This window comes from Etheostoma cragini, chromosome 17 (genome assembly GCF_013103735.1).
Source record: "Etheostoma cragini isolate CJK2018 chromosome 17, CSU_Ecrag_1.0, whole genome shotgun sequence".
Taxonomy (NCBI): domain Eukaryota; kingdom Metazoa; phylum Chordata; class Actinopteri; order Perciformes; family Percidae; genus Etheostoma; species Etheostoma cragini.
The window spans coordinates 13,359,140-13,370,815 of record NC_048423.1 but is presented as its reverse complement, the minus strand read 5'-3'; the positions used below and the strand labels follow the sequence as shown (position 1 = coordinate 13,370,815).

The window sequence follows — 11,676 nt, the reverse complement described above, 5'->3', positions numbered from 1 at the left end:
TTGGCTGCTTAGAAATTAAGTGTTAACGAGCAGTTGGACAGGTGTACCTAATAAAGTGGCCGGTGAGTGTATATCCCAGCTAGATGTGAAGTTTTTCAGCTGTGAGTCCGACAGTGTGCGTATCCCTCCCAAACAAAAAGCTTTAGTCTAATTGCCACATGAACATCATTTAAATTAGCAAACAAGCAAGAGTCCACAATCTAAAACATTTCGAGGACTGCCTTACAAATACAGCAAATGGCATAATATATTATAAATCTGTTATTTTCTGTTCAAATGGACATTAAACCAATAACTGGAGCCGAATGAAGAACCAGCTTTCAATTTCATGCTTTTTAAATGGCACATTTTGTGCAATGTCCCCTCGTCGTCCCCAGTGGAAGAGAATAACCATAATAGTAACACAAAAACAGTCACAATGGCAGTGTAAAAAAAAATACAAAATAATGTTTGAGCATTATTCCATTTCAACAGTTAGTGGTCCAGATAATTACCAGGGAATGGGAGAAGGGCAAAACTGGACTAAAGTGCTCTTTTTATTTGTTTTTCCCATTTTGTCATTTGGAAACGATTGTCTTGACATCATGCAGGACATGTTTAAGCAATTTAAGTGTATGTGGCCCACTATGCCAACAATAATACGAAGGCAATAATTTTCTAAACTGTTTCGACAACACACAATCTAGTGCCAGATTGTGATTTGGCAATTTGGTGTTAAGTTGCTCTGCATGCATTCCGAGTTCAGTAAACTACATTAAAAATCTACTCTCAGAAATCACTATTGTGTAATTCTGATAATTAAGCACATTCCAGTGAGCCATTAGTGAGATTTAGAAGACTTCTATAATTTTTAGATTACTGGCTAAACAAAGCCCACTCTTTGTCACGAACACAAGCATTACCTGGATACACACCCATTTAAAAGTGACTAAACGCAAAGCTGCAACCTCCGGTGTTAAAAGATGAAGCCAATGCAGAAGTGCCAAAAACAGTTCATTGACTGGTCACATGAGACCGGCTCTAAAAGGGAGTCAATCCAACAAATGACCAACTTTGCAGCAGAATTAAACACATTTACAGCCTGGTACATTTTGGTCCAGTTCCCCCTTCAATGTCGACCTTATGCATAAGGGTATTCTGCTTTGAGTGACAGGCGGCCTGCTGTCACAGGAGGTGATCATAGACTGTAGAATTCTTTCAGCCCAACTCAGCGCCGTCCAGCTCTACCACTTTACCCCTTTTGGAATAGCCGACATTAGGCATGGCCCATATGGGGACGGCCGGAGCCACAGGGAGCCGCCCACTCTGAGCTTTAATTTTGGCTCTTTGGAAACCTACGGGTCATGTCAAGGAGAAAACATCCATGATTTATACAATTTTTGCTGAACGCAAGAGGCAAAAACACGGAACTTTTGTTCTGCCATATTATTTTCTATGAACAAAAACATTAAACTGCCAGTTCTAAGGTTGACTCAAGCAACTGCAACTGGTATCTGTTTAGACGGAATGTTTTTTAGTTGGAAAAAGCAAACTAAAGCAGGACGCATGACAGCAGCCATCTTATCAGAGTGATCAGGTTTAATAATTCGGTTGTGTAACAGCCCAAAACCAATGGCCCATTTTCAGTAGAAGGCGGACGCATTTATGCAAACACTGATCCCTCGTATCAATTAGGGCTGGGACGATATGCTTTATAAAAAAAATTGTTTTCTGTATTAACTACTTTTGGCCTGTTTTGCTGGAATCAGACATGATGTAGTCACCGTCGGTGGTACCATATAAAACAGAAAATATTTAAGTAAATCATTGGTAAAAAAAAATAAAAATACGATTGCAGGGAAAATAGATTTTTAAAAACAAAATAACGATTCACATGATTTTTCTCCCAAGTCGGAGCTGGTTCATGTGGCTTCGGGAAAGGGAAGTTTGGGGTCTCTACTGGAGCTCCTGCCCCCGAGACCCGATACCGCATAAGCGGATGAAGATGGATGGACGGATGGATGGATGATTTTTCTCAAATATCAATCCCATATTTTTACCATTGTACTATACAAATTCAAAGGTATTTTCACGCATGACGTTTTCTTCAGAGCCCTGTGGATACTTGTTGATGCTGAATTCAACATGGATCAGATCGAGGGAACATCTATTATTGCTATTCTTTATCACAATAACAACTATAAACCTTGGACGATTACTCGAGGGATCAAATTTACACATTTACATTGATACCACATTAAATCTACATCATTTAATGTAGATTAGGGTGTTGAGATGCCAATCAGAACAGTAATGATTTGCAGGTCTTTAGATAGATGGGCATATGTGAATCATTTCTTCTCTGTGGCTGTGGATCATCTATATTGCAGATTTCTTGCCCCAAATTACTAAAAAAAGTCTTTTCATAAACCATATACTTTGGGCAACAGGCACAAGCATGCTCAACAACCAGTCAGGAACCCTAACCACGATGTAACCAAACCTTAGTTGTCTCATCACATGTATTATAAAGAATGCCTCTGGACCATCTGAACACCATGTCCCTCAGGGCATTCAACGCAATCCACAAACATGCCGATATTGTCCCTTCACAGGCCTTTGAAAAACATCATGGCCGTAGGGATAATGAGCACAATCACACTAGCTGTCTCCAGTCTCTCCCCCCCCCCCAGACATTTTATGTCATGTGTGCATACTTATTTAACTCATTTGAACCCTGCATTTCTCCAGTTTTCCTCAGGGCACGGAAGGGAACAACCATGTTCGAAATTTCATCATTTTGCAGTACGGAATCAGACTTAATGTATACACAAAATATATTTATATAAACTATATTTAGTGTGTCAGAAAGGTGTTGATTGAAATCCATGGTCCTTTATTTAGGTCAGAGGTATTGGTGTTGTATAGGATTGCCTTTAGATGTTTCTATTATTGATGTACAGCCCTGTACATACATACTGTATACTATATATTAAGGGGAACTTGTGCTACATGCTTATACCATGAACTGCAGAGAAGTACTTCAATTAGATATTCTCATTCATCTTTGAGCTTTCTGTAGTATTACATAACTGCTTTTTTATAAAACAGAAAAGAGCTGGGAACACTTACTGCGAGAGCTTTAGATAGCCTTGTGCGGAAATCGTTGAGAACAATGGTGACAATGTCCTGGTGAGGGATGAATACGTAGCCTGCTCTGAGGTACACTTTCCTTGTTCGCACTAGATCCAAGGCATCTTGAAATGGAACCTTTAAGATAAAACAAGAGCTGGAAAGTAAAAACTTTTTGCATAATGAATGCATTCAAAAGATATACTGTAGATGTTAATATTTTGTTTACATGCATAGTGACTGTCAGGCCAACAATTTTGGCTGCGTTACGAGGAAGTACACTTGGGAGTGTGATGATTTGCATTCTCTTAAAGAGCAAGACTGTCAGCAACAAAACATGTAAAGTCAAGTACCAGGCAATGACATTTCCCCCTTTTCTTTTCATTTTGCCAACAGGCAAATGTAGACTTAAAGCCATTTGAATTTTGAAAGGATGTAAAGGTAATCTGTCACCAGTGTTGTGAGTACATTTTGGTAATATTACTCTCCTTACAACCTCGCGAGTTATGACGCATTTTAACGCAACATTTAGTGGTGTTTTGATTTTTTAAGATTTAGCCAACACCGCAAAACGTTTCTTCACACACAAAAAACAAGCTGAGTATTATGCTGTATTCAACACGCGGACAGCCGTGTGCCCGAGCTGCTGACAGACGGAAACATGAAGGGAATTAAGGTTTAGGCTTACTACACGTAAATACCATTACATTTTATCAGCCGTGGAGAGTTACTATGCCTGTAGTAGAATGGCTTTAAATGACGACGAAAAACGCTTGTCTTTTACTTGGCCATGTACTGTTCAACATGTTGCAGTTCTACAAACTAGAAAGTGAACAACTTAAGCTTGACGGACATGTTTTGCATTTAAGCGTCTCACGTTCATCTCAGTAAGCTAGCAAGAGACAACTTCTATGTAGACAACTTCAAAATAAAAGCACTTCTTGTGATGATTGACAGTGAAACTTATTACTTTTAAACAAATAAGGTTGTGTACCTTTCCACATATCAGCTCTAAAACAACCACTGTAAATAATGTAAATAGTAAGTTTTAAAATCACACTATAATTGACCATTTCCTTTAGACTGTTTTAAACTAAACATGAATTTCCTATTCAAGTTCTTTAACCACACATTTCACAACAATCCCGTACGTCAAAACTGTAAGGTAATTTAGTATTTTCATTTTCTCCTACTTGCCTAATGTACGTTTTAATTTGTATAGCTTTATTTACTTTACATATTCATATTGATAACTGCCAAGTCAAACTTCCGCTCTTATTTCGGTGAAAGTAACTCAAAAGTAATGTAAAAGTAGTGTAACGCATTAGATTTCAGAGACAGTAATATTGCAATATAACTAATTAGTCTTAAATTTCAGTAATTACTAATCTAGAGTGTATTACATTTTGGAAGTAACTTGCCCAACACTGTCAATCAGCCAATTATTTTAATATAATAAGTATTTATTGAGTCAACATAATTATGTCAAAACATATTAAGTGAAGGGTCCAGCGTAATATGATTCTAATTAATATGATGGAAGAAGATAGAAGAGCAGAGCACGACAGGCAAACAAAACAACAGGTAAGTTTAACTAGCATTAACAATTAGCTCGTTGAATGTGTGAATACTCTTTTGAGTTAGCATACGTAGGTTGATCGCAACAGACAGTGAATTATGCATGGTGAAGTGTTTCAGACGTCATAATACAATAATATATTTTGTAGAATAATACTTCACCTAAAAATGTGGTTTATGGAGCCATAAGCACTTAACATTCTTGGTGGTCTCTATGGAGAGAGTAATGAGAAACTCACCTTGTAGAAGTCCTGATCCTCCACAGTGATTCCACTGACGACGTAACTGGAGTTGACAAGTTTCTCACGCAGAGCCTTCTTCTCCTCGACACTGATCTAAAACGTTATGATGATAATGATGAATTTCAGTGAAGTGCTGGACAGACAGCAAGTTGCCATTACATAGAAGGCTGAGGTTCATGAAAATCAAACATTTTTCAGAAGAATACACAATTGTCGCCCTTGCTTGACACATTATGTGTTAATGAATTATGAAATACTTATTGAAAGCCCCAGTGCTCTCCTTATGTGGGTCTGAAGAAGCACTTCAAAGTCAAAAATAAACTAAAAACATTGTTGCTATTCACATTTGATAAGGATTACTGTGACTGTTAAAAATAGCAAGCATGTACATGTATCACCGTTGAAATATCATATGTTCACAAAGAAATCTTTTACCAGACAAAGAAATCTCAACATTACAACTTTTTAAAATCACCTTTCAAGGAACCCCTTAACATCCATGGGTCCTGTTACAGTGATCAAACAGCTCCCTCTGGTGAAAATACAACTGAGCCAAAAATGATACTTTCCCTGCCTTTTTTTGTGGTTTTCCTTTCCTAATATTGACTAATACTTGCGTTGCGATGTCTTATTTGTTAATTATTCTACAATTAACACAGGCCCCTACAAAGTCAGAGGAGACAAGTACTGTACAGTGAGTCATTTAAAAAAATCGATAGAGACCATTTCGGCTGATATAAAACATACGCTCTGCTCGTTACTTTTAGTGTATAAACCCTAGACGAGGTGTAAGTAACCTTCGAATAACAAAACAAAAATACTTAAATGAACCCTGACAACAGAGTTATCTGAATAAAGTAGAAAATAGGCTTTCAAAATATTTAAACACAGATAAACTTACAGTGTCGTATTGCAGATTATTTCTGTGAAGAAATTCAAGCTTTTGTTTTGATGCCAGTTCATTGAAGCGGTATCGGAAAAGATCAACTTCCTGTTGTATAAACCACCGTCTCAGATCCTCCCTTTAAGATGCCATTGGAAGCAAACATTTAATCAGTTAAATAGCACTTTTTTTTTTTGAATTTGACAACAAAACATTTTACAAAAACTACAGACTTACGTTTGGCAGTAGGCGAGTCTGAGAATGAAGTGGGAGATATGGTCCTTTCTTCGTTTCTCGTATTCGGTTGGTCCAATAGATTTCCGGTCATCCTTAAAATGGTTACAGGAAGTACAGTATTTTTTAAATGTCAGTCTTTTTTCATTACTAAATAATATGACAGTCTTAAAATGCTAAGTCAATTTGAACCTGTACAGGCTCAACATTTAAGCCATTTAAGTCAGAAGTCAGATCTAGCTATGTATTAAAATGTATATATATATACACACATACATACACACACACACACACACACACACACACACATATACACTACTGGTCAAAAGTTTGGGGTCACTTAATAATTTCCATTACACTCCATAGACAGGATACCAGCTGATCTGAGTGGGTGGCTGATCTTTAATGCAATATCTACATTTCCCATTATCAGCAACCATTCATCCAATGTTCCAAAGGCACATTTTGTTTACTAATCTGATATTATTTTAAAAAACTAACTAAGAAAACATTAAACAACTCTTTTGCTATTATGTAAGCACATAATTTAATCTGGAAACTGCTGCCCTGGTTAAATAAAACAGGGCAACTGATCTCAGCTGGTATTCTGTCTACAATGGAGTCCAATGGAAATTTGTGAGTGACCCCAAACTTTTGACCGGTAGAGTGTGTGTGTGTGTGTGTGTGTGTGTGTGTGTGTGTGTGTGTGTGTGTGTGTGTGTATATATATATACACACACACACACACACACTGCCAGTTTACTAGGTGTACCCAATAAACTGGCAACTAGTGTATTTTAAGTTCACCACATGCACAATAGAGTAGAGTATGCAGCACAAACTACCTAGATCCATGACGGATCAGTACAGTGTGATACAGATGGGTGTCAAGCTAAACATACTCACAGCATCTGGTCTGTAAGGAAAGTTCAGGGCTTTAAACTCAGCCTCCAGTTTTTTTGTGTACTGCTCTGACAGTTTCACTTGGCTCACTCCCAAATTCTCAATTGTCTTCAACACTGCAATGACGTTAAAAGAAGACATTGTAAATATCAGACCTTTATTAAAACATGCTACAAATGTACTTTACAAAAGCAGAGACAAGACTGTTAAGGTTTCATGACTAAAATATCATTACACTGGCATGAGAGTGGGCAGACTGAAATGTAAGTACTGGGACTCACATTTCAGTCTGTCCACAGCAAATGCCTCAAACTCAGAGAGAGAGATGTTTTCCAGAGGAGGCTGGCCATAGAACTGCAGAGGATGTAGGTAGAGCTCTGTCTGAGAGTTGGTGTTGTACTTCTTTCTTCTGCTAGAAAACTCCATAGTTCCTGATGGTAAGGGAATACAAGAAGGTTTTCAATAAAAATGAACAATAATGTATCATAAGATAATACACTACTAGTGGTCACCATGCTGGTATATTTGTCGCGACAAGTGTGAGTTTAAATACAAGATCGTGAAAAGGAAGTTGCTTCTTCTCCAAAGTACTGTGCTGTATTTTAGTTTATAACGGATCCAGCTATATTTTCATCACCAGGGTGCTGGCATTTGTAATAAAAGCAATACATAAGGTATCCATTGTGAAAAATGAGTCCATCAACTGACCATATTTGGTGTGCAAAATCAAAAGGGTGCAGCAATCCTATTTAAAACTTAAAATAATTACATGAAATCGCTGACTAACTTCTGTTCCTAGCGTTGTGTAATTCAAACTTGTGCAGAAGTACCATCATATATAACTTTACTAGTGCCCTTGAGCAGCGGAATACAGATTTGTTCCAAATCATAGTCCAACTGTAAGCTAGTCTATACATAATGATAGTGTGAGGACAGAAGATATGCATGCAGAAATCATTTTCTCCCTGTCAAAATTTGTTCTATGTCTGGAATAATTTGGCTAGAAAGCTGCCTTCACTAAACGCAGTAACGTTAGCTGGCTAAGGTCTATTATGACAACGGTTGCAGAGGAAATTGTCAAGGCAGTGAGCCCATACAGAGACAACTGAACGAACGTTAACCTGGTGACGCTTGCTAAAGCTGTAACGTTATTAGCGTTAACGACGTTATGTTACAGTCGGTCTAGCACGTTCCTGATTAAATAGGTTGTATCGCTCTTTCCATAATACCAGCTGTCAACGCGAAACTTTACTAAGCCTATAACAGAGACAGTTTCGGTAAATCTAACATTAACTAGACTGTTAACTTAATGTTAGTAAACAACACATTTCAACGTCTTTGTGGTGGTAGACGCCAGCTAACGTTGCATTCAGTGAACTAACGTCGAAATTGGGTCGAAGAAGACCGACTTCTAAAACATCCCCGCAATTTATCACACGACATACGGTAAGTGCTGAAACGACATTTTATTTTTGTATTGGCGTAACATAAGCTACCGATTTAACGATGGACTTGCCTCTTTTCTGCTCAATCCCGCCAAACAAAGTGGGTTGTTCAACTAACGCGGGTAAATGATGACGATTTAGCTATCCCAGGAAGAGAAACCTTGTCGTAACATGTGAGCGCTCGTTTAGTTGTTCCTCCTGACCCGCCAATGCTCTCCCGTCGATGGTGACTGACTTTTAGGGTTAGACAAGAGAAGACTTCAAAATGTTATATGATAGTTATCAAATATTCGTGTAGCCGAGTTTTAAAATAAAAAATGTTTGGCACACATTGTGTGATGTGTTTCTTCTTTTTTCGATGTGGACCAGGGTGAAACACGAAATGTCGGGGGCACCTGTACTACATAACAAACGCAACGAGAACACGTGGTTTACCCAAATGCAGATTTCACCTAGTGTTAATGGATTTCACCCCCACCTCTATTCTTTTATACTGTCAGTTGGTTAGTTAGTTAGCCAGTATAGATGATTGTTGGTTATATCAAAGATCCTGTATTGTAATTTAGAGAGAATTATTGTACTTCATCTACTTCACTATCATACTAAAATCAATAGTTGCTAGTTACATTTCAGATTAAGATTTAAGGTTAAAAAAACACTATGAGCTTGAAATTGATACCTAACAGTACACTAGGTAAAACTACAGTAGCTGTATCCAAACTAAGACATTCAAATACAATGTACGCATTGGTGCATCAGTATTGACAACACTTTTATTTAAATAATTTAGAGTCCCGATGGTGCTTATACACACCTCAAACCAGTTGGTGGCGGTAATGCGATATTTGCCATCTGGCAAAAACATTAACAAGTAGTAGAAGAAGTGTCCGCTGCTTAGCAACAAACATTAGCGAGCTAGCCAGTTGCCTGGTTAGCTAGTACTCTCATGCGCAACGTAGCTAGTTAGCAGAGACGAAGGGTTGCTGATAGAAAGGCATTTTTATCCCGTAGCTAGCTAACTAAATGTCACAGATTCACTAAAGTGTCGACGTTAATGAAACGTACCTGTCGTTTTGAAGCGGAGAACATTCAATGTATGCAGTCATTAGCTAACGTTAGATATCATTTAAAGCTACGTTACCGGGTGGAGAAGAAGGTTCTTTTCTCCGGAAAAAGTGGCTAACCTTACGTTAGCTAGCTAGGTAACGTTAACCTTTATTACCGGAGTCACTGACGTCTCCTCTTGCCGCAGAGAAGAGCAGAGGGAGGCTGTAGCGTTAGATATGTGATTGTGGAAACGCTAACGTTAGCTAATCTATCTAATGTTGACGGACACTGGATGAGTTGAAACAGGATTCTACAGGTAAGAAATTGTCAACTCTTATTTGGTTTGCTAGCTAGCTTTACATCCTTCGTCACCAGCACAGTGAGTCAATTCTTTAGTCAGCTTTAACGGAGTATACCCGCAGCTGCTTGGTCCCTGAAGATCCTCCTGCCAGCTGTTCAACAGGTCGTATCTTGACCAAGGCAAAGGATTTTGACCAGAGGAAATAAAGCAGAATTAAAAGTTGACTAAATACTTAATTCCTCTCTAAAACCTTGGAAATGCCACCACAGCAAAAGCAAACGTGAACAAACAAAAAAGAGTCACGTAAGTTAACGCATGGCATTATAATGTTTGTATTCTCTTCGTGCCTTAAAATATTTGCTTTGACAGCTCCCCCGCCTTGAGGCCAGATTTAAGTAATTGTGTGTCTGTAAAGGTGACTCACTGCCCAGGATGGGAGGTGTACTGTCTTCTAAATACTTATGAAAGTTAATTTAAATGTGCATTGTAATGCATAGGACACCCTGCTATCATGCTATGTAAACATATAGGTAGCCTATACATTTCAGATTCTTTGTAATGGAATACAAATATTTATAGTATAAATGGGGTAGTTGTCTCATTGTATGTAGCAAAATTTCACGATAAGTTAACCAGAAGGCTCGCAAAAAACATAGGATAGTTGTCTGTTCCAGAAAAGCACTTGTTTCTTTTTTATATTTATTTTACCTACTATTTTCAGATTGAATGACACTTTTAGACTCTTCTCCTAATATAGATAATGTTGTGCTGTGGTCTACAGGTGGTGACACAAAGCAACAGCCTATTGAAAGTGCATAGGCAGGTTAAACCCCCCCCCCCCCACACACACACACACACACACACACACTCTCTCACACTTTGACTCAGTTTATATGTTTTAAATGTCCCTAAAACTAATATAATCAATGCATTGAGAAAACATTTCACTCCAAGATGAGAGAACTGAAAATGTGGGATTTTATTTGTGACTCAACCTTGAAAGACAGGAGGTCTTGAATCTTCACTTATTATGAGTTAGATACATTTAAGAGGTTGCTGAGGTGAAATCTAACTCCAAGTAAACATTTAGCTGTAAACTGAAGTGTACAAGTAAAGAGCAGGCGGTCTATTCTAAGCCCTGTTTTGTCTGCATGTTATAACAACTGCTGCATCATACAGATCAATTATAGTTGATGAATAATATTGTTGACTGCAGAACATATTGTGACTCAAATCGAGACAGGCTGTTGGACACCAAAGTCACAGTCACACAGTAGGTTGTCGGTATCCACTGGGAACAGCTTTCCCTCAATATGTTGTTTAGAATATCACTCAGCAGTTACTCGCACGTAACTGTGGAATACCCAGTTGCTATGTGGAGTCTGTTGCTAATGGAAGAAGAAACACATTGCACTGTCTCTGCAAACATGTTCCTTGTAAAATTTACCAGTTAGTGAAATTCGAGCACACATAATAGTTCAAAGGAAATTGTGTTGAAATCACTTTACTGGAGGGGTGTCCCTCCCCAATTAAATTTGGTGGTAACGGGGTGCTGAGGGCAATTACATTTCAAATTTGACAAATTAGTAATAGAAAAGAACATGGATGCTTTTGACTGTTGGCCGAACATAATAATAAGTAATTGCTAATCTCTGGGATTTTGGAATATTGCCATTATGTTTGACACATACAAAATGATTGCCAGGTCTGACTGTTCTGTGTGATAATATGTCATTGAATAAAAGTTGACCACTTACTATATGTATCTAACCAATTTAATTAAAACTACTTTTAGGTGGAAAACCCCCCATGCTAGGATGCATTAAAATACAAACTGGAATATTTAAATATCTCATATATATATATATATATATATATATATATATACACTCACCGGCCACTTTATTAGGTACCCCATGCTAGTAACGGGTT

General features: G+C 37.9%; 2 protein-coding genes across 6 annotated transcripts in view; one reads left to right on the top strand and one right to left on the bottom strand.

Annotated features, from left to right (window-relative positions):
* Nucleotides 1–10,005, bottom strand: part of prim2 (DNA primase subunit 2) — a 24,612-nt gene extending 14,607 nt beyond the window's left edge. Inside the window, exons 1-7 of one of the 4 annotated variants that reach the window (XM_034898048.1) lie at nt 9,816–10,005; nt 7,233–7,382; nt 6,955–7,067; nt 6,052–6,143; nt 5,833–5,953; nt 4,929–5,024; nt 3,112–3,249 (exon numbers count right to left, since the gene is read on the bottom strand). In XM_034898048.1, coding sequence (XP_034753939.1) covers nt 3,112–3,249; nt 4,929–5,024; nt 5,833–5,953; nt 6,052–6,143; nt 6,955–7,067; nt 7,233–7,377 — 705 coding nt within the window. In that variant the 5' untranslated portion in view covers nt 7,378–7,382; nt 9,816–10,005. Of the gene's footprint in view, nt 1–3,111; nt 3,250–4,928; nt 5,025–5,832; nt 5,954–6,051; nt 6,144–6,954; nt 7,068–7,232; nt 7,383–8,447; nt 8,609–9,461; nt 9,644–9,815 lie in introns of those variants that run through there. The other 3 variants (XM_034898046.1, XM_034898045.1, XM_034898044.1) reach the window with 3 other exon arrangements.
* rab23 (RAB23, member RAS oncogene family) overlaps nt 8,144–11,676 on the top strand; it is a 7,378-nt gene continuing 3,845 nt past the window's right edge. Inside the window, exon 1 of one of the 2 annotated variants that reach the window (XM_034898050.1) lies at nt 8,144–8,397. The gene's annotated coding sequence lies outside the window, so the exon portion shown is untranslated. Of the gene's footprint in view, nt 8,398–9,495; nt 9,760–11,676 lie in introns of those variants that run through there. The other variant, XM_034898049.1, reaches the window with a different exon arrangement.